This window comes from Macaca mulatta, chromosome 8 (assembly GCF_049350105.2).
Source record: "Macaca mulatta isolate MMU2019108-1 chromosome 8, T2T-MMU8v2.0, whole genome shotgun sequence".
NCBI lineage: Eukaryota > Metazoa > Chordata > Mammalia > Primates > Cercopithecidae > Macaca > Macaca mulatta.
This window is the reverse complement of record NC_133413.1, coordinates 27,109,778-27,137,328: the sequence shown is the minus strand read 5'-3', so window position 1 is coordinate 27,137,328 and position 27,551 is coordinate 27,109,778. Positions and strand designations below refer to the sequence as shown.

Below are 27,551 nucleotides of genomic sequence, written 5' to 3'. Positions count from 1 at the left end.
ACCCTTGCCATAGGGAAATAGACGTCAATGCAATATCAGGAAACAGGTGCTTAGAAATGGATTCAAACAATTTCTTGGGACAAGCATCCCCTGAAATCACCAGACTCAGAGCCCAGGCAACAGGAATTGCTTGTATCTTTGGATCCCATCTGTTTATCCAGTGCCACAGTTGGGCACAGTGCTAGGTATTTTGAATATGTTATCTCTAACCCACACAACAACTCTACGAGAGGGAAATGATTATTCTCTTTTCACAGATGGAGAATCTGAGGATAAGAGAGGTTAAAATCCAACATCACACAGCTGGTAAGTGGTCAAGTTAGGCTTCAAAAGCAGCTCAAGGGTAAGTGCTCCTGCTCTGATTTAATGATCGTGTCTTAGAAAGTCTTAGCTCCCCAACCCACCAGGACAGAGATACCGTTTCAAAGTCTACAACAGAATCCAGAATTCAGAATAGGAAGTCTATGTTCCACTTAAGCACCCCATCTGGCTAGGAAGTATATTTCATATCCGTCACTTGTCTATTACCTCTCCTGTTTTTTTTTTTTTTTTTTTTTTTTTTTTTTGAGACGGACTCTCGCTCTGTCGCCCAGGCTGGAGTGCAGTGGCTGGATCTCAGCTCACTGCAAGCTCCGCCTCCCGGGTTCACGCCATTCTCCGGCCTCAGCCTCCCGAGTAGCTGGGACTACAGGCGCCCGCCACCGCGCCCGGCTAGTTTTTTGTATTTTTTAGTAGAGACGGGGTTTCACCATGTTAGCCAGGATGGTCTCGATCTCCTGACCTCGTGATCCGCCCGTCTCGGCCTCCCAAAGTGCTGGGATTACAGGCTTGAGCCACCGCGCCCGGCCTACCTCTCCTGTTTTGTTACATCATCACCACCAGCTAATGCTATGAGGGTCCCAAAGATTTTACATGGAATGGGAAACTGTGTCAGAACGCTTCAGAGGATCGTCTGTCTGCAGAGAAGGGACTGTAGCTCCCATCTTCTCTGGCTTAGCAGGGGCTGTGCACAGCCATAAGAGTCTCGGGGCCATATTCCCCACGGGAAGGATACACTGCTTGGGGGAGGACTTGATGTCTTCCCCAGGAGGCGTGGTGCTGGTCATCTTCTCCGCATTGGGGAACTGGGTTAGCAACCTCAGGCTGAAGTCCTCTCGCCTCTCATACTCCTTTCCCCGGTAGATGAAGATTTTATTCTGCAGGTGAGAGACAGCAAGGGAAGTCATTACATAGGACGAGTGAAGAGGCAACTGGAGTTCCGGGTACTGAGGGAGCCATTGCGCTCCCCAGCCAAGGTTCAATCCACACCATCAAGTTCTCATTGAATATCTAGTCCGTGCCTGACAGCAACTGTCACATCTTATAAGAGCTGCGGTTTATTTGAGAAGTTAAATCACAGGCATAAAAAATACTTAGCCCGGTGCCGCTTCTGGTGTGGCCCAAGGACCATGGCCAGTCTGCAAACAGTCTGGACCCCCATCTGCAAGGAAATAAGGAACTTGTGCCCTCAAGTAAATCAATGACATCACCAAGCATGCTGATATTTTCATGGCAAGACATTCTTAAGGAAGGAAGGAAGTGCATTAATTTACATTGAGGTATAAACTCTGTCGATCTCATCATGATCCAGTTTGTGGACCAGCATTTAAACAGCACAGCCTCAGAGAATGAGGAGAAGGAACGTGCCTTCTGGCACAGAAACAGAGTCACAGAGAACAGAAGCAATGTACCAGTCCCCAGCCAATCCTGAAAGTCTGAGAGAAAATCACCGCATTAAATACTATTTTCTCCACTCTAGACTGCAAATATAATCTCTTTAATCAAATTTTTTTCCCCAAGAGATTTCCTAGGCCGCAGGCATGGGAGTAATTTGTGTCACAGGTGTGACTGCCTGGGCAAGTGCAAACATAGCCATGTTCGAAATGAGCAGTTTGCACAGGTAGCCCACACATGATTCATTTTTAACCAAGGCTTGGGCCCAGGTTGTCTTGTAAAATGTCTTTGAAACTCACTTGTCCATTCACATAACAAATATGTGTTGTGCAAACAGAAGATCAGTCAGACAACAGGAATACAATGGTGATCCTGCTCTCACAGAATTACCTTCTAGAGGAGAGAATAAAAAACAAGCAAGTAAATAAATAAGTAAACCTGATAGTGTAAGTACCGTGAAGGCAATTACACTTTTCAGGCAAATACTGAATGAAGGGAGTAAAAACTACTGGATCTTTTGGAATACATGATAAAACTTTTCCAAGCTAGGAAAAATCTATGGGACTCAAGCCTGTTGAAATTCCATCATTTAGGTGAAACAACGGTGGGCAAAGGATCAGAGTGTAATACAACACTAGTTGTATGATGCAGACGATAACTATAAAAGGAATCAAAGCAGGTCAGGAAGAATTAGCTTGGCTGGAAACAGAAGGCTTCAAAGAAGACACGGGCCTTAGACAGGCATAGACAGATGAATGGGAAAAGGAAGTGTAAAGAGAAGGAGTGAGAAGGGCCAGGCGGGTACGTGGAAAGGGTCAGGCCCAGGGGTGGAAAGCACAGAGTCCTGGGAGAAGACATGAGCCTGGCCTGGAAGAATGAGCCAGAATATGAATGATCTTGCATGGCAGGTAGAGGTTTCAAAGACTCGGAATGTTCACTGGAGGTTCTGGAAGGCAGGAGCCGCATGATGAAAGAAGAAGTGTAGACAATGTAAGCCAACAGTGGCATCTATGTCCAACTGAAGGCTCATAGGCTGGACTGCGCAGGAGAAGGAAAAGGAACAGCAGGAGAAGGAGAAGGAAAAGGAACAGCAGGAGAGGGAGAAGTAAAAGCATTCAGTGTTTGTCTCTTTGGTGTTGGGAGAAGGGCGAGGAAGATAGGGGAGTTGATGCTGATTCAAAGATCACTGGTTTTGAGCCTGGGCAATACAGTGAGATCCCATATCTAAGAAAAAATAAAAACATTAGCTAGGCGTGGTGGTACACAGCTGTAACCCCACCTCCTCAGCAGGCTGAGGCAGGAGAACTGCCTGAGCCTGGGAGGTCAAGGCTGCAGGCAGCTGTGATTACGCCACTGCGTTTCAGCCTGGATGACAGAGCAAGACCCCATTTCTTAAAAAAAAAAAAAAAAGTCAGTGGTCTTGGAGTAGGAAGAACAGTGGTACCCTTGACAGAAACAAGAGAGATAAAGAAATCTCACCGGGTTGGAAGGAGAGGATGATGTAATTTTATATATTCTGAGTTTGGGGAAATATCCCATAGAAAAGAATGGCACTGACGTTATATGCACTCACAAGGATTTTATATTCTACTGTAAGTATGCTCTGAGGTATGTTAACATCTATAAACTACCTTACAGTTTATAAAGCACTCCTATATGCTATTTACTTAATTCTCAAAACTTTCCTGTGATGTAGGCATTATTTTTCTAAATTACGGATCAGAAAACCAAGACTCGGTGATTACGTGATTTCACCAAAATCACACACTCACTCAGCAGGTGATTTAGACTAGAATGCTTCTGACTTGAAGTCTGGTGTTCTTGATTTCACAGAATCACTGCTGTCTCTGTGGTCACATTTCTGATTTCATGCAACACACAGGCATATGTCACAGATGTGGCAGGGCTTGTTCTTTTATGTTGACCTGGATTAAAGCAGAGCTAACACTAGACACTGATGCATTTTTACCCTACACTCTATTTTTTAATTTTTAATTTTTTCTTTTTTTGAGACAGGGTCTCACTCTGTCATCCAGGCTGGAGTGCAGTGGCTTGATCACAGCTCACTGCAGCTTCTAATTTCAATCCTCAAGCAATCCTCCTGCCTCAGCCTCCTGAGCAGCCAGGACCACAGCACATGCTACCATGCCTGGCTAATTTTTAAAAAAATTTTTTGTAGAGACAGGGTCATGCTATGATGCCCAGGATGGCCTTGAATTGCTGGTCTCAAACTCCTGGGCTCAAGCAAGCCTCCTGCCTCGGCCTACCAGTGCTGGGATTACAGGCATGAGTCACCATGGTTGGTCCCAGACTTTCCACTCTTTATTCTCTTTCCTCTGCCTGGTCCATCTCATCCCCAACCACAGTTATTTTAACTCCATATAAGTAACTCACCAACTTTTATCTCTTGTCTGTAACTTCACTTGAGTTCCAGATCTATACAGCTAATGGTTGACTTGTGCCTTTTGGATGTTCCAAATCTACCTCCCCTTGAGTACGTGCAAAACCAAACTTCTGCAAACATTTTAGAAAACCCTGGGAGGTCCTCTGCTATCTGGTACCCACAGCCATCCGCCCCATTCTCCTATACACCCTCTTGTACACACTACTCCAGCCTCATAGCTTTTGGACCTGCTATTCTCAAGGTCTGGGACCCATTCTCATCCTCTTGATAGCTTCATGGCTTATTCTTTAACTTTTTTCTGGTTTTTGCAAAAATGTCATTTTCTTTCTGAAGTCTTTCTTGTTTACTCTATTTAAAATTGCAACTCCATCCCCAACACGTGCCTCTCTAGTCCCCTTCCCTAAGTCCTTTTCTCCATGATACTTACTGAATAGCTACACTGTAGAAGGCAGTGTTCTAGGCCATCTGACATACTCAATAGTTTATTCATTTATCTCATTTTCTGATCTCTCCAAGCTGGAACATAAGCTTGATAAATTTCAAGATTCTGGTTTGTTTTGTCTCTGCTCCCATGCCTATATTAGAGCCAAGTACGTGGTAGGAGTTTAATAAATATTTACTCAAGGAATAAATTCATTCTCTCCTCCGTGACTCTGGCCTTTTCCGGTCCTGCTGTCCCAGTAAATAGTTCAACTACCCCCTCCAATGATGCAGGCCAGAAGCCCAGAAATCATTCTTGACAACTCTCGCTTCCTCACCCACACAGCCCATCAATCATCAGATGGCTGTGACCTCATCCCCACCACTCTAGTCTTTCCGCTTCCCTCTAAAGCCACCACCCCCACGTCCCGAGTCTAGCCTGTCATCTCTTTTCTGAACATCTGCAATGGTCTCTTAGTGGTTTATCTGTAGCACCTCCCGTCCATTCTCCATGGATGACCATGGAGACCAAAGCCAGATAACCTTCCCAACACGAAAAATCTGTAGCAGCTCCCACTGCTCTTAGGATGCAGAGAGAACACACCAGGAAACCCCAGGGCTGTGCAGGCTTTTCCAGGGCTCCCCTCCCCGCTGCCGGCACCCCAGCTCTCTCTGTGCCTGCTGCATCGGCCTTTCCTTCCCAGGCACTGCCCTGCTCTTGCCTGCCGCTTCCTCTGCCTGCAATGCTTATTCCTACTCCCTTCACCTGCTCCACTCCCAGCTTACCTTTCAGACTGCAGCTGAAATAGAGGTTCCCTGGAAAGACTTGATCTTATCTTGTCTTATTTGAGACAGTCTGGCTCTGTCGCCCAGGCTGGAGTGCAGGGGCACCATTTCAGCTCATTGCAACCTCTTGCCTCCTGGGCTCAAGTGATTTTCCTGCCTCAGCCTCCCAAGTAGCTGGGATTATAAGTGTGAACCACTGCACCAGACCCTGAATCTTTTTTTTTTTTTTTTTAATGAAGACATAAGCTGGGCATGGTGGCTCACGCCTATAATCCTAAAACTTTGGGAGGCCAAGGCGGGTGGAACATCTGAGGTCAGGAGTTCGAGATCAGCCTGGCCAACATGGTGAAACCCCATCTCTACCAAAATACAGAAATGAGCCGGGCCTGGTCATGCACGCCTGTAATCCCTGCTACTTGGGAGACTGAGGCACGAGAATGGCTTGAACCCCAGAAGGCGGAGGTTGCAGTGAGCCGAGATCGCACCACTGCATTTCAGCCTGGGTGACAGAGTGAGACTCTGTCTCAAAATAAGTAAATAAATAAATAAAAATAAAAAACAATATTAAGACATAATCTACATACAGTAAAATAGACCCCTTTTGGCGTAAAATTCTGTTACTTGCGACAAACATAACCAGGACCACAATCAAGATACAGAACAGTTTCACTGCCGCCAAACATTTCCCCAGGCCCTTCTGCAGCCAACCTCCCCCTGACCAGCAACCACTGATCTATTTTCTGTCCTGATAGGAAGTGTTGCCTTGGCAAGAATTTCATATAAATAAAACCACAAGGTATGTAGCCTTTTAAGTCTAACTTCTTTTACCTAGCAAGATGCATGTGGGAATTGTGCCCGCAGTTGTGTGTATCAGGAGCTCACTGCCTTTGGCTGCTGTAGTATTCTGTTGTGTGGAGACACTGAAGTTTGTTTATCACATCACCAGTTCAGGGACACTTGGATGGTGACTATGATTAAAGCTGCTATAAATATTCCTGTACATTTTTTGTAATAGGGTAAGTTTCTATTTCACTTGGGTAAATATTTCCTGGTTACAGATTCTTATAGCACAGGGTATCTTTCTTGGTTACAGTTTATTTATTTAGTTATTTATTTTTGAGATGGAGTCTCACTCTGCCACCCAGGCTGGAGTGCAGTGGTGTGATCTTGGCTCAATGCAACCTCCACCTCCTGGGTTCAAGCAATTCCCCTGCCTCAGCCTCCTGAGTAGCTGAGATTACAGGCATGCACCACCATGCCCAGCTAATTTTTGTACTTTTAGTAGGGACAGCTTTTCAGCATGTTGGTCACACTGGTCTCGAACCCCTGACCTCAAGTGATCCGCCTGCCTCAGCCTCCCAAAGCACTGGGATTACAGGCGTGAGCCACTGTGTCTGACATGCAGTTTAAATTTTACATTCATGTGTGATTAAAATCTCCCCTCATGAATTTAGGTTGTAAAATCCATGAGGGTAGGGACTATGTTTGACTGTAATCAGCAAAATATTTCTAATGCCTTCTCTATACCTGGCACAGAGTAGATGCTCAATAAATATTTACTGACTGAATGAATAAACAGTGTCTCATCAGGCACTTTTAGGAATGTAAATTGCTTGCTTGATCACTTGTTTTAAAATTAGGAGAAAGTAGATGGAGAATAAATGTTTAAGCAAAGCTCAGCTCTAAAAGAAACTTTTCTTAAGAATTTTTGTTTATTAAACTATAAAATGAGTATCACATTATAGATGATTTTGAGATGGAAGAAAAATACCATCCTTGTCATTATTATTATAATAAAATGTTTTATTTTGGGAGACTCTTGCAGTCTAGTTTTTGGGATACTTACTTTCAAATTAGCTCTAGCTAGAAACACAACAAACAATGAAATACATCAGTCCATGCTCTTCCCCGGAGTGACCCACAGCAGCTGACCAGTGCGGGGCATGTTTTTCCCTTTTGCACTGCACCTGGGAAAAGTCATTTCACAAAAGACCTGCCAGAACACCAGGGGTGTCTGGGGGTGTGGGGTGAAGAGGCCAGCCGCTCAGGAAATGCTTTCCCTCCCCTACCTCCCACAGCGAGAGAACACGGGTCGGCAGCTGCTAACACACTGTTGCCCATCTGGAAAAGAAATGAGTTTCTTCCCTCCTCCTAATGGCCTGGGAGACCACCATCAGGTTTCTTACCCGTAGGAAAGAAGGGAAGCCCTGTCCATAGTATCCAACAGCAAAGTACTCAGGCTGAGGCCTCATTGCCTTAATGATGTTCTCATAAAACGAGGCCCTTTTTTTCTGGAAAACAAAACCAGACATTCCAAGGGGAGGTTATAAGGACACAGTTAGGGGGGAGAAAAAAGTCAGACCTTGTTTTGTTGTTTCCCATGTAACGCAGAGCAATGAAAGGTCTTTGAAAAACACCCTATTGGGCAGAAAAGGATTATCCTGTTCTCAGATCACAGGTTTTGGACCTGGGCTCCATGAATGGACACTGGAGGGCTGTGACTCCCTGAGGGTGTATGCAGAAGTGTGTGCACATTTGCATTTTTCTGCGTAACGGGGCACTGTGCAACTTTTTCAGCAGTTTCTCAAAGTGGGCTCAGGACCTATAAAAGGTTAAAAAGTGCATTCTGAGATTCACAGAAGGTGGCTGCACTTAACCAGACACCCATGGGAGAAGATAAAGGACCTTCCAAGGCCAGGCGCAGAGGCTCATGCCTATAATCCTTGCACATTGGGAGGCGCAGGTGGGAGGATTGCCTGAGGCTAGGAGTTTGAGCCCAGCCTGGGCGAAGTAGTGAGACCCCATCTCTACAAAAAATTTAAAAATGAGCCAGCAGCTGAGGCAGGAAGATGTCTTGAGCCCAGGAGTTCGAGGCTGCAGTAAGCTATGACTGCACCATTGCACTCCAGCCTGGGTGACAGAGTGAGACCCTGTTGTGAAAAAATAATAAAAATAAAGAACATTTTTAAAAAGAAGGACTGTGCAGTTCATGCAGTGGTTTGGATGAAAGTGTCTGGTAAGTTATAAGTACCCAGAAGGTGGTGGTGATGCTCTGTTTTTCAGTATCTGCTACCACCTCTATCTTTAATTCTTCACAAGATGAGAGGCTTCCCAGCTTTGGCTCACAAGGTCAGCCTTAAAGTAAGCAAAATAGCCAGCCAGATGTGGGCAGCTGTGAACAATGACCTGAACCCCCTTCCCCCACAATAGTTAGCGTGCCATTTATCTAGGTGACAGTCTCATCAAAATACTATTTTCTTAGACCAGTAGGTAACATGTTACATTACTAATATTTCAGCTCAGTTCAGTTGATGAAATTATTATTATTACTATTTTTTGAGACAGGGTCTCACTCTGTTGCCCAGGCTGGAGTGCAGTAGCATGATTACAGCTCACTGCAGCCTTGACCTCCCAGGCTCAGGTGATCCTCTCACTTCAGCCTCCCAAAAGTAGCTGAGACTAGAGGAACGTGCCACCACACCCAGCTAATTTTTTGTATTTTTTGTAGAGATGGTGTCTTACTATGTTGCTCAGACTGGTCTGGAAGTCCTGGGCTCAAACAATCCAACTACCTTGGCCTCCCAAAGTTCTGGGATTACAGGCATGAGCCACCGGGCTCAGTCCAGTTCATGAAATTAATACATGAGTTTTTTGCATGTGAAGCCAGGAGCTGGTATAGTACACCGGTAGACTTTTTACAAAGTGATCTTGACATCCAGCTCCTCAAATAATGATCATTTCATGACTATGGGTGACCTGATCTTTTCTAACTCCTCTACTAAAAATTATTAAATTTAATATTGTGGTTGCCTAGCATCGGGTATTCAGAATGGTGGCTGCCTACCATGGAGCATTCAGAATGGTGGCTGCCTTCTATCGGGCATTCAGAAGACTGGCTGTCTACCACTGGGCATTTGGAATGGTGGCTGCCTACTGCTGGGGCATTTAGAATGGTGGTTGCCTCCACTGGGCATTCGGAATGGTGGCTGCCTCCACTGGGCATTCGGAATGGTGGCTGCCTCCACTGGACATTCGGAATGGTGGCTGCCTAACACTGGGCATTTGGAATGGTGGCTGCCTCCACTGGACATTCGGAATGGTGGCTGCCTCCACTGGGCATTCGGAATGGTGGCTGCCTCCACTGGGCATTCGGAATGGTTGCTGCCTCCACTGGGCATTTGGAATGGTGCTGCCTCCCCTGGGCATTTGGAATGGTGCTGCCTCCCCTGGGCATTTAGAATGGTGGTTGCCTCCACTGGGCATTCGGAATGGTGGCTGCCTAACACTGGGCATTCGGAATGGCTGCTGCCTCCACTGGGCATTCGGAATGGTGGCTGCCTCCCCTGGGCATTTGGAATGGTGGCTGCCTCCACTGGGCATTCAGAATGGTGGTTGCCTCCACTGGGCATTCGGAATGGTGGCTGCCTAACACTGGGCATTTGGAATAGTGCTGCCTCCACTGGGCATTTGGAATGGTGGCTGCCTAACACTGGGCATTTGGAATGGTGGCTGCCTCCACTGGGCATTAGGAATGGTTGCTGCCTAACACTGGGCATTTAGAATGGTGCTGCCTCCACTGGGCATTAGGAATGGTGGCTGCCTAACACTGGGCATGTGGAATGGTGGCTGCCTCCACTGGGCATTAGGAATGGTGGCTGCCTAACACTGGGCATTTAGAATGGTGCTGCCTCCACTGGGCATTTGGAATGGTGGCTGCCTAACACTGGGCATTCATTTTTGTTTTGCTTTACTGATGTCTGGGAATATGGAGGGTCCACATAAAGAAAAATGGCTTCAGGAAGAATGAGAGAGCTGCAGACAGAGATCTGGAGGGATGTGGAAGCCGAGTCACTATTATCTGAAACTCGATATTCCACCACACTGTCGAGGCAACCCCACTCCACTTCCAGAGGTGTCCTGAACCTTCTCTGAAGGATACTTTCTAGAAATATTGATGAGAACTTTTGGACTACATCTTTTTTCATTCTCATTTCAAGCAAAGCTGACTTTTCCATTGTAAAAAAAACACCATTCATCCTGACTTTCAACTTACAGAAACATTTTCATGAGCACTAATTTTAGCATCCCTGTCAGAGGCCTAACATATTTTGACCCAGACTCACCAGGAGGTTGCCAAGGCCCTCGTAGTCAAATACTTTGCTTTCGTAAGTCTCGGCCAACTCTTTGCTCAGTTTGATGGCCTTCTCCCACATCTTCAGAAAAAGGAAAGTAGGGTTAAAAGTGAAGAACAAGGCAGTCATTGATCTGGTGGCAAAAGCCACTGGCGAGTCACTGGGAATGAGCAGGTGGTCCGGGGCATTGAGTCTCGGTAGATATTCCTCACTCGCTTTATCCTTTGCATCAATGAAACCTTTATTTCCTGACATCATAGATAGTGTGTATTGGCAGCTTTGCCAGGGGCATCTACTGTAGTTCTGTTTGCAAGGATATTAAGAATAAGTACCATGTGTCCCCCAAAAAAGCAATAACGCGTTTAACAGGCAAAGCACCCACAGCACTTGAAAGTAGAGAGGAGGCAGTGCCAGCCTAGGTTTGGAGAGCATGCAAGTCTTGTTGAAAAGGGAAAGGAAGTTTCCATGGTACTTTAGTTCTGAAATGTGTTTGTGTGTGTGTGTGTGTGTGTGTGTAGGGGTATGTTTGTGTTTGTATGTGTGTATGGGTGTGTGTACGGGAGTGTGTGGGTGTAGTTATGTTGTTTGTGGAGATGGAAAAAGGCTAACAGTACTGTTGTGTGGAATTTGGCAAACTGTGTTTCCATGCAGGGCACTGATTTCCCTACTTAGTGGATGAGTTTTAGGAAATGCCTCCGAGCATGTATAAAGATGTAAGTTGCAGGCTAACGCATGTCCTCCGTGTCTGAGGCTAGCAGCCCAGATTGAGCCTTCTAATCCCTTTGGTATCTCATGAGCTGTCTCTTAGATGGATACTATTCAACTCGCAGCATCCGGTCGCCTCCTGCTTCATTCCTGTTCACAAGGTGCTACGTTCCATCGTTTCTGGCTGCTGAAGGAATGTGTGCAGAGCCCACAAGCCATTGTGAACCGCTTCAAAATTAAATCTTTTAAAATCACTGTTCGCAAAATGTGTCCCCCTCTGAAGTCTCACAATTCATGCATACGCAAGGAAAGAATAAAGAGTAGCTGTGAGTTACTGTTGTATATTAAATCATGTACCTGGTCTTGGTCCTGAGTTCCAGCAAGGGAGCTCCTAAACCCTTAGAATTTCTCAAGTAATAAAAGTGTCTTTGTCGTTCCTGGTGTCCCCACCCCAGGATCACACCCAAATCTATGCTAATGAGGTGACTCAGGGCGGTCTCCTAGTCTCAGGATGGGGTCTGCCATGCCAGAAGTACTAACCATGTGACTAGAAGGTGAGGACCGTGAGCCACCTGATATCAGCCTGACCTCCAGGCAAAAAAAGGAGGCTAGAGGTCAAGTTCATCATGTAGTTAATGATTCATTCAATCCTGCCTGTATAATGAAACCCCACAGTGGCTCACACCTGTAATCTCAGCACCTTGGGAGGCCAAGGCAGGAGGAACACTGGAGCCCAGGAGTTCTAGGTTCTAAACCAGGCTGGGCAACTGGTGAGACCCCATATCTACCAAGAAAAAAAAAAAGAAAGAAACCCCAATAAAAACTCTGTACACCCATGGCTTGGGTGAGCTTCCTGATTGAGGAACACACTGATCTGCTGGGCAGGTGTCGCAGGTTCACAGGGGGAAGACACAGAAACCTCGTGCTTGGGACTCTCCCAGACTGTTCCCTATGGGTCCTCTCATTTGGCTGGCCTCAGTTTACATCCTTCCTGATGAAACTGGAATTGTTAAATACAGCACTTCACTGTGTTCTGTCGGTTGTTCTAGCAGACTATGAAACCCGAGGGGGCAGCGGAAGCCCCCCAGATGTAGAGCCAGTTGCCCAGAACTATGAATGGACTGGGGAACCCCAAACTTGCAGAAGGCATCTGAAGTGGGGGCAGTCTCGTTGGAGACGGTGCCCTGAACCTGGGTAGTCGGTGCTAACTCCAGGTGGTGAGCATCAGAATCGTACTGCGATACTGCGGTCATTTTCCTCATTCCCCTGGTAGAAAAACAATCCAATACTCACTTTGCCTTTGTCAAAATACGATATGATTTCTTGATACAGCTTCTCTTTAAGCTCTTGCTGGGTATAAACATAGTAACTGTCCCTCTGAAGTAAATGAGGCACACAGGGCTTGTCAGACCACTGAAAAGGAAGAAAAGCAACACATGGTTAATACAACAAATATTCAGCCCTCTAACATCAAGAAAATAGTGCATATATATTTGACTCATTGATTTTGTATTTTAGATTATGTATGAAACACAAAAGTTACATATACACACATGTACACATGCCAGCTCCAAAACAAGTATCATGCCAAATGGATGAGCACCCACAGCATTCCCCTAAAATGCCAGCGACAAAGCAAGGTCGCTAACTGACATGACTGTCGCAGTACTGGGGCACCATTAACTCAGTCAGATAGAAGGAACAAATTAGGAGTCTAAAAACGAATAGGAAGAGGTAAAACTATCACAATTTCCAAACATTATGGCTGTATTCCTCACAAGGCAAGGCAGTTGACTAAGAAACTGCGACACGCAGTAAGAGAATTAAGTTACGCAGCAGGAAAACCAATTAATATACTTGGAATAAAACAGATTTCAGATACATGGAGACTAAATATACAGAAGATAATAGAAGAATGGAACCAAACAAAAATAAGTCCAAAAAGAACATTTCTAAGAGTGAACATTACAAGGAATATGCAAGACTTATATGCAGAAAACTTTCACACACCATTGAAGGGCACAAACACAGACTCGAACAAACGGAAAGTCATACCATGCTTTTGGATAAGAAAATTCTATTTCATTAACATGTAAATTCTCACTAAATTAATTTTTAAATTTCATCTTTCCAAAGTCCATATGGAAAAATAAACAAAAAGGAATAGGTAGGAAAACTCTGAAAAAGAAGAGCAATCAAGAGTAACTACCAGGTCATAAAACATACTATCAAGAATTAATAATTAATACAGTATGGTATTGGTACATGAACAGACAGAGACCCACATAAAAGCATATACAATCTAGAAAGAGATTCCCTGCCCCCAAAATAAGAATTTAGTAATAAAGATGGGGTCTTATATCAATAAGCAAAATGTGAACTATACTTAACAGCATCTCTATTGAATAGCAATCTGGGTGGAAAAAAGCTGCATTCATACCTCATACCTTATAGCAGGATAGGAGAGTTTAACTTACTGAGTTGCTCAAATGAAGAGACCTACAGTTACAGACACTCAGGATTTCTTTGTGATCATCCAATGGCAAAATCTACAGTCAACAAGCCTCACTTTCTCAGCTACATACAATAAGTTTTTTTGTTTTTTTTTTTTTTTGGAGACAGAGTCTTGCTCTATCACCCAGGCTGGAATACAGTGGTGCCATCTCAGCATACTGGAAACCTCCGCCTTGCAGTTCAAGCAATTCTCCTGCCTCAGCCTCCTAAGTAGCTGGGACTACAGGCATACGCCACTACACCCTGCTAAGTTTTTGTATTTTTAGTAGAGACGGGGTTTCACCATGTTAGCCAGGCTGGTCTCGAACTCCTGACCTCAAGTGATCTGCTGCCCTCAGCTTCCCAAAGACCTGGGATTACAGGCGTGAGCCACCACACCTGGCCCATTATACAATAAGCTTTTTAATGCCCTAAACTTAAATATGAATTGTGAATTTCCTTTGGGAAGTGATGAAGCATAGGAATCCTGTTTTTAATTCATATCTTAGGACAATGCACTTATATTACTTTAGTATAAAATTAAAAGAATATTAATAACTGGGAACAAGACTGGAGACAGAGACACTATACTATGTCTCATAGAAGACAGAGTACTTCTATGGTACTATATTCACTTATAACTCATCTTTCTGTGGTTTTCTGCAGTTTTACAAATTCTTTTATGTATTCATCAATGTGTGTTTTACTGCTTTAATTAGAGTGTCAATTACCAAAGGTTCATAAGTCATGCTTTGCTTTCTAAAGATTTTTAAATAAAAGATAACTGACATTTTCCCATACTTGATGTCCAACAGGAGGCTGCTGTCGTGCTCAAGGTGTGACATGCTGATGGGATGGACCAAGGTGCTGGCCAGGGATATAAAGAAAAGTGGATTGGCCAGCATGGTGGCTCACACTTGTAATCCTAGTACTCTGGGAGGCTGAAGTGGGAGGATTGCTTGAGCCCAGGAGTTCAAGACCAGCCTGGGCAACATAGCAAGATCTCATCTCTTAAAAAAAAAAAAAAAGAAAGAAAAAATAAAAAGAAAAGTGGATAGGTTAGGGGCATTTTCTGAACAGAGGGGCCACATCTCTTGCTTGTGGAGAACATGGAAGGTGGTGAGTAAAAGAGAAGAATCGAAGATGACTATGAGGTTGCCTGAGTAACTAAATGGATGGGAATGTTATTAGTAACATGGTAATAAAATGAGGTAGGATGGGTTGGGGAGGAGCAAAGAGTGAGAAATAAAGCTTCCTGTTACTGCCTTGTTCAGTTTGAGCTGCGTATTAGCCAATCAAAGTTTGTATGTAAATCCAAAGTTAGAGGAGCTGCTCAGGGCCAGAAATAATTACTTGGGACTCATAGCATATAGATGTATTTATATCTAAGCCACAACATACATTTATTTACGGAGAGAATAAAAATAGCAGAGTACTTCTATGGTACTATATTCACTTATAACTCATCTTTCTGTGGTTTTCTGCAGTTTTAAAAATTTTTTTAATGTATTCATCAACGTGTGTTTTATTGCTTTAATTAGAGTGTCAATTACCAAAGGTTCATAAGTCATGCTCTGCTTTCTAAAGACTTTTAAATAAAAGATAACTGACATTTTCCCATACTTGATGTACAAATTAGTTGTGCCTATTTAGAAAGAATTTTTAAAAACTTATATAAAAGGACATCCCTGGAATAAGGTTCTTTCCCATCAAAATCATAAAATGTATAGAATTTAGTCTGAAAGGACGGTATACTCCACCCTGTTGAAACAAGCTCTCTGAGCCATTCACCTGCAGAAGCTCAGCGTGCAAGAGAAGGGTGTAGGCAGCTTCTGTGTAGTTCTCACAGTCTCGGTGCAAATCTCGAAGCTTGTACAGATATCTGGCAAGAAGGGGAGAAAGGAAGCATCTTGTCACTCGAGAGTTTTGTAGGTTTTTTAAGTTTTGTTTTGAGACAGGGTCTTGCTGTGTTGGCCAGGCTGGAGTGTGCAGTGGTCCGATCATGGCTCACTGCAGCCTTGAGCTCCAGGGCTCAAGTGATCCACCCACCTCAGCCTCCTGAGTAGCTGGCATGTGCCACCAAGCCCGGCTAATTTTCATTGTGTTTTGTAGAGACAGGGTGTTTCTATGCTGCCCAGGCTCAAGTTGATATAGTGTTCAGATCATTCCATAACCAGACCCCAGCCTGCTTCCCTGCCTGACTCCCCCTTCCCCACTACTGTACAGAAGCTATTCCTTCCTCTTGAGCCAAGGAGTCGGTTCCTCCTCATTTCTTTAATACACTGCGCACCTCCTGCCTCCGTGTTTCTCCGACTCCATCTAGACTAGTTTCTCTTCCGTCTTTAAGGTAGTGCTGTTTAATGTTTTTAAATTTTAGGTCTTGGACCCCTCTGGGAAGCTAATGAAAGCTATAGAATCTCTCCCCAAGAACATGCATATTGGTTATGTACAAGTTTGTTTCATGTTCAGAGATTCGCTAAGACTCTTGCATGGGTTTTCCTGCCTCTCCCTATACAGCCTCTCCTGCCCACCCAGGATAGAAGTTGTCTATCCCTCCCCTGATCCCTGACATGACCTCACGTAGGCACTCCTTCCTGTCATACTTATTCATGTATCTGTCTAAAGAGTTTGTCAGTTCAGGGTGAATGGAGCATATCATGTACTTTTAGGGGTCTCTCAAAGCAGCAAACACGGTGTTGGGCATCGTATTTGTTTACTGAAGAAATCAATCACAAAGCCATGAAATAAATAGCAGAAGCAAGAAATTTCCTTCAGCTTACCTTATGTATATGTCCTCTCTCTTCTTTTCTTTATAAAAGTTCTGCCAGGAAAAAAAAAAAAAAAGGATCAAAGAATCCCAATATAAATCAAGAGCTATTGACAAGCTCACCACAAAAATAGCCAAACCACTGTTGCTGCTTTTCAACAGTTTCACTTTTCCACAGTGTTCACTGTTTCCCTTTAACAAATATCCCCATAAGAAAAGGCGATATTTATCCTCAGGACGCAAAGGCACAAGAATGATATAAAGGACTTTGGGAACTCAGCGGGGAAGGTTACAGGTGGGTGAGGGATAAAAGACTACATTTTGGGTACGGTGCTCGGGTGACGGGTGCTCTAAAATCTCAGAAATCACCACTAAAGAACTTCTCTGGCCGGGCACGGTGGCTCATGCCTGTAATCCTGACACTTTGGGAGGCTGAGGCGGGTGGATCACGAGGTCAGGAGATTGAGACCATCCCGGCCAACATGGTGAAAGTCCCGTCTCTACTAAAAATGCAAAAATTAGCTGGGCATGCTGGCACGTGCCTGTAATTCCAGCCTGTAATTCCTGACTCGGGTGGCTGAGTCAGGAGAATTGCTTGAACCCGGGAGGCGGAGGTTGCCAGTGAGCCGAGATCCTACCACTGCACTCCAGCCTGGCAACAGAGCGAGACTCCGTCTCAAAAACAAACAAACAAACAAACAAACACACAAACAGAAACTTATCCATGTAACCAGAAACCCCCTGTACCCCCAAAACCTACTGAAACAAAAATTAAAACAATCAAAAGCACACCAAATTTATCCTCAGGGTCTGTGGCTGCTGGTACCTGGGAGCTGAGCCAGCCATTCCAATTAGACTCAGGAAGACACCAGCTCCACAAAGGTGCCCGGGGTGCCTCTGTGTTTGTGGGATCCACCTAGAGCTAAGCTGTAGGGTGCAGGGGCAGCCTGAGTCCCCTCCCATCACCCCAGGGGCATGTCACATACCAGCACATTCACAGTGCAGCTCATACGGTTCTCCTTGCTCTCATCGTGCATGATGATGGTTCTATAGTCCAGCAGGTTCTCTAAGAGGCTGCTGACCAGGAGGGCAAAGACCTCCCCAGAGCTGGAGAGGTATTTGTGTTTCCGGCAATGTTCTAGGAGCCTGGAGGGGCGGAGGGAGAGACAAAAGCCCAGGTTCCATGCTGTCATTCCAGCAGCACTGACCGGCACTGACCAGGGTCTCAGCAGTGGTTGGCATAGGATTTGACGACACAGAATGTCAGTGTTAGATATTAAGTGACAGAGTTAAGCCGACACACACATCTCATGCAACACCTTCCTATCCTGTGACCTTCATTTATGCTGCGCTTCTCTGTGGACTCAAGTTCCAGTTTTCTTTAGGACTCAGCTCAAGTCCTACCATCACTTAGAATCCCAGCCCGCAATGTCCTTCTTTCAATGTCTGTTTTTGTTTGTGTTTTATTCAGTCAACAAACCCTTGCTCAAAAGGTTTGTGCTGTGTGAGGACTGTAATCTAGTTGCATGAGACCATTTTTCCTATCTCTCTATCCTCCCTAAGGCCTGGCACTCAGGGCATCCTCTGAACATTCTGGAATGCCTCGTATGGATGCCCAGCCTAGAGGAACCTGGAAACCTAGTACACCTCCTGCAATGCGGCTCTTTAGATAAAAGTCCTAGCTTCAGATAAAAATGCAGAGTTGTAAAGAAGCAAACTGAGGCTAAACTTTCAGTCTAAATCCTGTCCCTTTGGTCACACATAGAGCCAAGTTCTGGGGCTCATTAGATTAGAAAATTAAAAGAAAATCTGGGAAAAGAGGGAGAGGGAAAGAGAAAGAAATGGGTCCAAAACATTAGTCCAGATTTAGGGTTATTCTTGGGCACTGGAGACCTAGGTATCCATATTTTTTCTGAGTTAGTGAACTAGGAAGAATGAAGAAAACAAAGTAAGATCCTTATGTAAAAAAAATCAGCTGCAGGATTAAAAAAAAGTAGCATATCACGTGTAAATATTTTGTGTATATGTGCATAACTTCATTTAATTCCACAAAAGATCAGAATTGCAAAAGATATAAACTGGGAGGTTTGAAGTTCAAATGGAGAGACTTAATGGAAACAGGATAAAAACACCAACAAAAGGACCTATCGCCATTAAAAACAAAATAAGAAAGGCTTCTAGTCCTTTAAAATACAGACTATTTATCAACTCAATTCCATTTCTAAGTATTCAGAGTGCTGGTTCCTTAGGGAATCTTCAAAAAAGAAAACAGTTGGGAGCACTGTCCTCAAACACAGACTCTCATCCACAAAACTCCCACAAAACAGGTGAACAACAAAGTGACCCAGGCAAGCACTCAGCTGGAGACGCAGTTGGTCAATACTAGAAAAGTTCAGGGAACATGAGAAAGCAATGGTCTAGAGTAGTTACAACGTGAATGAAGGGCAGGCCTGCAAATAATAATAATAATAATAGGCCAGACGTGGTGACTCACGCCTGTAATCCCAGCCCATTAGGAAGCCAAGGCTGGAGGAATGCTTGAGGCCAAGAGTTCTAGACCAGCCTGGGCAACAAAGCAAGACCCCATCTCTACAAAAATAAAAATGAAAGCCAGCTGGGCATGGTGGTGCAAGCCTACAGTCCTAGCTACTAGGGAGGCTGAAGTGGGAGGATCACTTAAAGCAAAATTTTCAGACCAGCCTTGGCAACACGGCAAGACCCCATTTCTACACAAATAAAAATAAGAAACAGCTGGGCATGGCGACATATGCCTGTAGTCCTAGTACTTCGGAGTCTGAAGTGGGAGGACTGCTTGAGCCCAGGAGTTCCAGGCTTTAGTGAGCTATCATTGTACCACTGTACTCCAGCCTGGGCAACAGAGAGAGACCCTATCTCTTAAAAACAAACAAACACCAAAAACAAATTGTAATAACAACCACCACAAACACTAGAGCAGCCAATATTTATTAGGCTTGAACTCTGCAACAGATGCTATGTTAGCATATCATCTCCTGTAATCCTCATACTGATATCAAAAAATAGATGCTATTCTTGGAGAGGGAAAAAAAATGAGGTGTTGGATAAGCAGAATTGCTGGAATAAAGCCAAACTCTTAATATGTGGTGAAAACAGGGTTTGACGCTCAATCTCTCACTGAGGCCAACACCTATGTGTTTTTTAAATAATCACTTTTCCATTCTCCATTACTCCACATGTGCCAAGGAGGATGACAAGGGCAAGAGGGTTATAGGTGAGTGTGGCGGTGGAGGAAGAAGGGACAGTGGTGATAATGGGAGCCCAGACAGAGGTACAGATGTGTTGAATGGGGTGGATGACAGGACAGGAAAAAGACCAACCTGGCTGGAGATAGAACTGCTTTGGTTTTATGTCCTTTATGGGGCATAAGGTATTTTTTACATACACAGCAGACCTTGAAATATTTTTTCCTTTAAATTGTTGCTTTGCAGTTATAATTAGAAGTGCTAACACTTTTGCTGAAGTTCAAAAATTCAAACACTGGGCAAAATGCCACCGCTCTGTGCACCTCCTCCTTGCCTCCATCTGCTGTGTTCTCTAGGGCCAGGCTGGCCAGGAAAATACCGGCATTTGACTCCCACCAGATAAACAATGTCAGCTGTGGACGGTATATACCCCATAACCACACTGAAGACCACAGTGGGGGTGGCCCTGGTGACTCTGAGACTACTCAATTGCTCTATCAGTGCAACAGGACCCCTGTTTTTCTCTATTACTAAATGACACCACTGACTTAAGGTTTTGCTCCTGCAATACTCACAGTTTTTCCAGAAGAACCTTGTATTGTTCGTCTCCTCTGCCCCCTTCTACCTCCTGGTCCAGCTTTGTGATCAGCTCGTTCTCAAACTGAAAGGAGACGTAGAATTTCACAGGAAAATGTTGCATCCTTAGAAGAAGACATGGCCAACCTTTCTAGACTTGGCCAACCCATTCATTGAGTTGTGAACTGTTTTCAGCACAGACAGGGAGGATCACAGAGGGTCACTCATAAACTGTGCACCAAGGCCCTATTAAAATGTTCTAACACAGTCTCATGTCACTTTGTCCTTTGCATTACATTTGATTAAAAAAATATTATCCCAAACATTGCTTTCTGTTACAACTATGCATATAAAAATAGAATAATAATTTTCGTTTTTCTATTTTACTTTAGTTTCATGTCCAAGTCTCCGCAGTGAGATTGCTTTTGCAGAGGTTCATAGCTGCAAAATCATCCTTTCAATATTAATACACTTTGTAGATAAGAAAACAGAGGCATAGAGAAGACACATCAGGAAAATGATGTTCTCAAAGCTATAGAGTAATTAGATTAGAACTTAATCCATTAAATTGCTTTCAGCTGTACTATAATAGATAGGTTTTAAAATTCAATTCACCACATTATTCTCTGGGCTATACTCAAACAGCCAGAATTAAAATGCATGAAGTTAACTTTCTTTAATTATCTACAGACAGGGTGTTGCCTTAGGAAAGACATGTAGCAAAAATATCTCTTTCAGGCTCTGGGTTGCAATGTCTGACTCTATCTCTAATTGCCTTATAAAATGAAATCTAAAGTGAACTTTCAGATCAACGTGGACTTGCATTATTTAGGTTACTGCTTCTCTACATAGAAAGAAATGACTAATGAGTTGACTATATGTCCATTTACTAATACTACATGGTCTACCACTTCTTACCATATGGAAATTGCCATTTCCACTGAAATTGAACTCACACTGCATCATATCAAAGAAAATGGGGATTGTGGCTTTCCGGAGCTCTACTTCGGGGGTCAGAGTGACCTCCAGAATGGGACCCACCATGGATGGGATGAATTTGATTTTATGGGGACCTGAAATGAAAGTGAATGAAGATATTAAAAAACTATTTCACTGAAAGTAAAGTGTTACAATCTTCCTCCACAAGGCCCATAAGAAAAGGTTTATGTGGGTAAATCAACTCAATTCAGAAGTGAGTGACTCAATATTATATTCTGATAACATGTGGATGCCAGAGTAAAAGACAGTTCATTGTCAATGAAACCCACAAATCAACTTTCACTTCCAGACACACAGACAAATACATCTCAGGGTTATGTGGATCAAAATAAAAAAAGAATTCATCACGGCATGCTTGTCACTCAGAAGTTGTGATCAGGCCTGTTCAAGGCTAGACACTCACCCAGGTTATACCACATGTCCCGGATTCTAAAGCCGATTTCCTTTCTCATGTCCCCATATCTAGGAAGAAGATCATAAACCAGAAGGAGGATTTGCAGTGGAAATGAATTGCATAAACACAATAAGAAGGAAAGTAAAAACAGTCTGTGCCCCTCTAGGTCACTCTTAAGGCCCAGCCTTAAGAGATGAGGTTCACACCTAAATGAGCCCCCAAAAGGAATGAGGCACACAGAGGCCAGGGGACCCTGACAGCATGAAAAGCCAAATGGAAACACTGAAAAATAACTAAGATGAGATTAACAAACTCACTTCAGGGAGAATAATGAGGCACAGACAAAGCCAAACAAAACACGGCAAACACTGATGAAAAGGAAGGTGAATGAAGTATGATTATACAGTACTGTGACTGATGTCTAACAGGCAGACTAAATACTTATATACTTTACAGACTGATATTTGGGTAATATACATCCATTCCAGTATGTTCTTCAAGTATTCACATTGGAAGGCTCTACACCATGTACTCTCAATGGGAGTGATATTGCCCACAAAGGGATAAAAATTGGTCCTTGGGAGCAAAAATTCCTTTGCTGTTTTTCTATATATAGAGGCAGTTTTTGAGGGAGGAACCAGAAGTAGAAGGACACTAAATAGTTTTCCTAGATATCACAGATATCCCAACAAAGGGAACAGAACTAAAATTTCGAAGTCTTCAAATAATACATTCCTCAAGTTATTTTTTAACAACACGGTCTTTGGATTTCTAGTCTCTCAATGAAATGCAATGCTTCCCTAAATCTCTTATCACTTCTGCACATAATTCCATTTTGAATTCCAGGCCAGGAATCTGGAGGGCATTTTAATGCAATGTTTGAGTCCTGGCTTTCTCTGCTGAAACGGCAGGGAAGGAGTGTGCTTTGTGAAGCACTATGAGTGACTCTTCATAGTGGTTCATGGTACTCATAGTACTTCACAAAGTACTATGCCTGCAATTTGGGGAAGCTGCCAGCAGAGGCGCAGCTGTTCTTGGGGATGGGCATGCTGATAGTCAAAGTCCGTCTCTAGGTACAGATTTGATAAAAAGCATGGGATGACTGATAGGGAGATGGTTGGGCCTTAAGAAAAGAGTGCTGAACCTGGGGGAATGTGAGGCCTATTAAGTAATTAGTTGAAGATCTACCTCACTAACAACATGGGCAGCCACTAAATAGTAATTTCTGTGATACCTAAAATACTGCTCTCAATATAAACAAATGGAAGAAGCCCCTTCCCGATCTTAACTTTAAAAGGACACTTACTTTTTAACAATTTTGTTGCGCTTGGCTTGTGAGAAGGTTTCAAGCTGAAGGAACTCATGGGTGAGAAATGCTACTGCCAAATGGAAGTAATTGTTCCAGAGCTGTTCAGAAGTAATTGTGTGGGTAAAAGGAAATGAAAAATAACATTAATAAGGGTCATAATAAAACAATGTCACATGGTAAAGTCATTAACCAGGGATTAATGAAAGAACAAAATACACTCTACAAGATTTCTTTTTCTTGGGTGTTGATTATTCAATTCTAAGTTTTGAGACCTAATGTTAAGCATTTTAAAAAAATTTAAACTATTATATTTTTCTTTACTCCTGGGATAAAGGAAAGCTGCTGCCAAGAAGTACATCTATTTATAGTACGTAGTTTGGCACTATGTTTCAAAAGCCCTACAAGTTTGCAAAACTTTTGAACTAGTAAACACTTTTAGGACTTTATCCTGATGAAATAACCACGAATTTCTTTTTCTTTTTCTTTTTTTTTTTGTAGCTGGAGCCTCGCTCTGTCGCCCAGGCTGGAGTGCAGTGTGCAATCCCAGCTCACTGCAACCTCCACCTCCCAAGTGTTCTGCCTCAGCCTCCCGAGTATCTGGGATTACAGGTGTGCACCACCATGCCTGGCTAATTTTTGTATGGTTAGTAGAGATGAGGTTTTGCCATGTTGGCCAGACTGGTCTTCAACTCCTGACCTCAGGTGATCTGCCCGCCTTGGCCTCCCAAAGTGCTGGGACTATAGGCATGAGCCACTGTGCCTGACCAACCATGAATATTTTTAAAAATTTAAAGCAAGGAAGTCCATCACAGTGTTATTTAATATAATAGAAAATGGAAACAATCTAAATGTTCATAAGAAGAATTTGGTTAAATATATCATGGACCAGGCATAGAAAAGATGGTATTCAGTCATTAAAAATAAGAAAATATTCAACATTATTGAAAAAATCATAGATCATTGAAAAAGGAAAATAGATTAACAGGGTACCAAAGAACGGCACAGCTTAATTCCATTTTGGCAAATATACATATACATACATACAATATATATTCATCTATATGCATATGCATCTCTGTGTGTGTATGTGTGTATACTTTCCTCTACTTACGAGTTTCAACTTTTAAAGTTCTGAGGCAGGAAAATGGGGCCTGGAGGCAGGGCACTGAAGGCCAATTCACACTGATTTCCTAGAACTGAATCAAAAGGAAAACTCCACCTCTCCACACCCAAGTAACAAAAGGATCAGAGGCTACCCCTTTGCACTGTGTGGCAGAAGAAAAATTCAAAGTACCTCTGATTGGTCCCCTCCTGCAACTGGTGGGAGGGTCAAACTGGTCACAGGCTACTCCTTCATTTGCATAGGGTGTAACCAAGTAACCAATGGGAAACTTCTAGAGGGTATTTAAACGCCAGAAAATTCTGTAACCAGTGCTCTTGAGCCGCTTGCTTGAGCCCGCTCCCACTCTGTGGAGTGTACTTTCATTTCAATAAATCTGGCTTTTATTGCTTCATTCTTTCATTGCTTTGTTTGTGCATTTTGTTCAAAACACCAAGAACCCGGACAATTTGTAGTCAAGGACCTCCACTGATAACAGTTCCACAGATACACACAAAGACAAAGAACACAGAAAGCACATCACCCAAAAATGCAGAGTACCCTGGAAGGTGAGCTCCACGAGAGCAAGGAACTTATCTGCCTTCACCAGGGAAATATCCCTGTGCCCTGTACATATAAGAACTCTAACATTTGCTAAATGGATGAATGGACACATGAATGAATGAATGAATGAATGAATGAATGAATGAATGAATGAAGATAGAATTAGTGATCATCCGTTTTGCAGTTCCTTTGGACTTTCAACAAACTGTGCATAAGAACCATTCTTTAGAACCAAACTCATTTGTAGGTAGGAGAGTTACCTGTGTGCTTATTTGTAGCCATGTGTGTCTACGTGCATTTGTGTAAATATACAAAGGGTCAACTCCAAATGTTTACAGTGACAAGGAGGACTATTTGTATTTTTGATCTTCTACTATTACTCTTTAAGACTTTTTTTTTTTTTTTTTTTTTAACAGATGTTACCTTTATAGAAAAAAGAAACAACCCCTATTTTATTGTGTTTGGAGGACAGTGTGACAGGCATATGTGCTTTAGGAAATGAAAAAACACAGGAAAACCTTTTTCATGTGAAAATGGTGAAATCTGAGGAGACACTTTCCAAATTCATATAGTTCTCTTGCCATGGCCAAGAATTCCAGAAGCATGTAGGTGAGTCACATGCCTACCTGAAGTTCAAAGCTTGCCTGATCCATGAAGAATCTTGTGAGAACTTCAGCAAACTGATTTATAGCACGGAGAAAAACCCTGGGGAAGGAAAATACCAGGTAAAGAAGGCAACTGTATGTCCTTTGAAACTTTTCCCCAACTATGTTAAAAACTAAACCAAACCAAACCTGAACTTGGCATCTTAAGACCTCACAATCTAACAGTGTCCTTGTAGACCAACAGCACAATGCCATCCACAGACGGGGCACAGGAGCTCAGTTTACAGAACTAACAAGAAGAGCCACTCAAGGCCACATCCCAATTTAGGTAACTGAAGGTAGATCTGAGACTGCAAACCAGGACTCTTAAGCCTCAGAGCAGGGTAATATAGACTCTATTATGATGCTTCTGTTTAAGCTTAGGGTTTCTGGAGAAATTTTTTTAAATCTAATCTGTACATAGCAGGGAAGGCTTCTGCTAATCAGATATTAGGGTAGAATTACTCAGAATTGGATATCCTGTAGAGTTAACAATAATGCTTACAATAATGGGTTGCTTTATTTATCTCATTAAATTCTAACACTTTTAACATAATATATATTCAGTTCATTTCACTTTTGTTCAACAAGTATCTGTTGTGGGCCAGCAATTGCAAGGCACAGGCTCAGGTCTGTGTTGAAAGACACAGTGTCTGATCTTAAGAAATTTACAGCTTGGTAGGGGAAATTAACAACATGTACATCTATTATCTGATATAGAATCTGAAAACAATTCTATGAGGTTTGAATGGGGTATGGAAAATCAAGGAAGAAGAGAGGACATCCAGCTCAGAAAGGCTTTGTCTGGAGGTGACTCTTGAGAAGAACCTTATGGAACGGCTGGAATGCTGACAGCTGGAGGTTATGGGGAAGGCACTGCTGGTGGAAGACTGGTGTCAGGCAGAGCAGACCATGTATGCAGGGACTGGGCAGAGGCCAGTTTGGTTGGAGTACAGGTAGCATACACAGGGAAGTAGCAGAAGGGACTAGTTAGTTTGGCACTGTGTATCAAAAGTCCTGTAATTTCGCCAAACTTTTGAACTAGTAAATTATTTTAGGAGTGTATCCTGATAAGGCCGGGCGCGGTGGCTCAAGCCTGTAATCCCAGCACTTTGGGAGGCCGAGACGGGCGGATCACGAGGTCAGGAGATCGAGACCATACTGGCTAATATGGTGAAACCCCGTCTCTACTAAAAAATACAAAACACTAGCCGGGCGAGGTGGCGGGCGCCTGTAGTCCCAGCTACTCGGGAGGCTGAGGCAGGAGAATGACGTAAACCCGGGAGGACGAGCTTGCAGTGAGCTGGGATCCAGCCACTGCACTCCAGCCTGGGCGACGGAGCGAGACTCCGTCAAAAACAAAACAAAACAAAACAAAAAAACGGAGTGTATCCTGATAAAATAACCATGGATATCTGTAAATCTGTAAAGCAAGGAAGGCCATCACAGTGCTATTTCACATAATAGAAAATGGAAAGAATCTAAATGTTCATAAGAAGAATCTGGTGAAACACGTCACGGACAGATCATAGAACAGACAGTATCAGGTGAACCCTGAATGTCAGGATGACACAGGCCATGTGGAGCCACGGAATGGTGCAGCGGAGAGTTGAGGATGACAATTACCGTGACAGCACTGAAGACACGATGCTAGAGAAGGGAGCAGAGAGCCCGAGGTGGAGCAAAGGCAATTACCCTGGGAAAATCAACATCATGAGCACATAAATTAGGACCTCTGGAGCAGGAAGATTCTCACTTTACAGATGACGGATTTGAGGCAAAGGGATTGAAAGACACTTCCCAAAGTTCACACAGCAGCCTCAGGTATTCCGCCAAATGCCTCAGGGCCAGCCATCGGCTGTCTCACCTGTTCTGAGTCATATTCATCACCATCCAATCTTTGGCATAGACATTTTTTCCAATCAGGTCCTTGAACATGATAAAAGTTTCCATGAGGAAGTCCTGCGGAGAACAGAGGAGTGGTTGGGGGAAAACTGGGTTACATTCATAGTCTTTATTCTGGCGTGTACACAAGCAGAACCACAACCTCAGAACAGGATGTTCCTAGTGCCACAGTAACAGCCCATCTTTCAATGGTTTTAGGAATAACAAAGCATTCTTGCAGCTAGCTATGATGTGATTTGATTTTTATATTGTAGGACCCTATAAGGAAGATGAGGACAAAAAGAATCATCCACATTTTACAAATGGTACAACTGAGACTGAGAAAAACTAAAGGACTCGCTTAAGCGCACTGAAAGTAGGAAGGAGGGTCGGGTGTGGTGGCTTACACCTGTAATCTCAGCACTTTGGGAGGCTGAGGTG

The 27,551-nt window shown here is 43.5% G+C and overlaps 1 protein-coding gene across 5 annotated transcripts in view; it reads right to left on the bottom strand.

The window, feature by feature from the left end:
- The window catches only part of DOCK5 (dedicator of cytokinesis 5), a 234,970-nt gene that overhangs the window by 25,501 nt on the left and 181,918 nt on the right, over nucleotides 1-27,551 (bottom strand). For all 5 annotated transcript variants that reach the window (XM_015144994.3, XM_028852472.2, XM_001107224.5 and 2 more), the window contains 13 exons: nucleotides 27,094-27,188; nucleotides 25,209-25,287; nucleotides 22,917-23,017; nucleotides 21,620-21,678; nucleotides 21,136-21,290; nucleotides 20,217-20,302; nucleotides 17,407-17,566; nucleotides 16,434-16,474; nucleotides 15,445-15,535; nucleotides 12,454-12,573; nucleotides 10,447-10,536; nucleotides 7,510-7,614; nucleotides 1,055-1,196 (listed from right to left, as the gene is read on the bottom strand). In XM_015144994.3, the coding sequence (XP_015000480.3) occupies nucleotides 1,055-1,196; nucleotides 7,510-7,614; nucleotides 10,447-10,536; nucleotides 12,454-12,573; nucleotides 15,445-15,535; nucleotides 16,434-16,474; nucleotides 17,407-17,566; nucleotides 20,217-20,302; nucleotides 21,136-21,290; nucleotides 21,620-21,678; nucleotides 22,917-23,017; nucleotides 25,209-25,287; nucleotides 27,094-27,188 (1,324 nt within the window). The remainder of the gene's footprint in view (nucleotides 1-1,054; nucleotides 1,197-7,509; nucleotides 7,615-10,446; nucleotides 10,537-12,453; nucleotides 12,574-15,444; nucleotides 15,536-16,433; nucleotides 16,475-17,406; nucleotides 17,567-20,216; nucleotides 20,303-21,135; nucleotides 21,291-21,619; nucleotides 21,679-22,916; nucleotides 23,018-25,208; nucleotides 25,288-27,093; nucleotides 27,189-27,551) is intronic.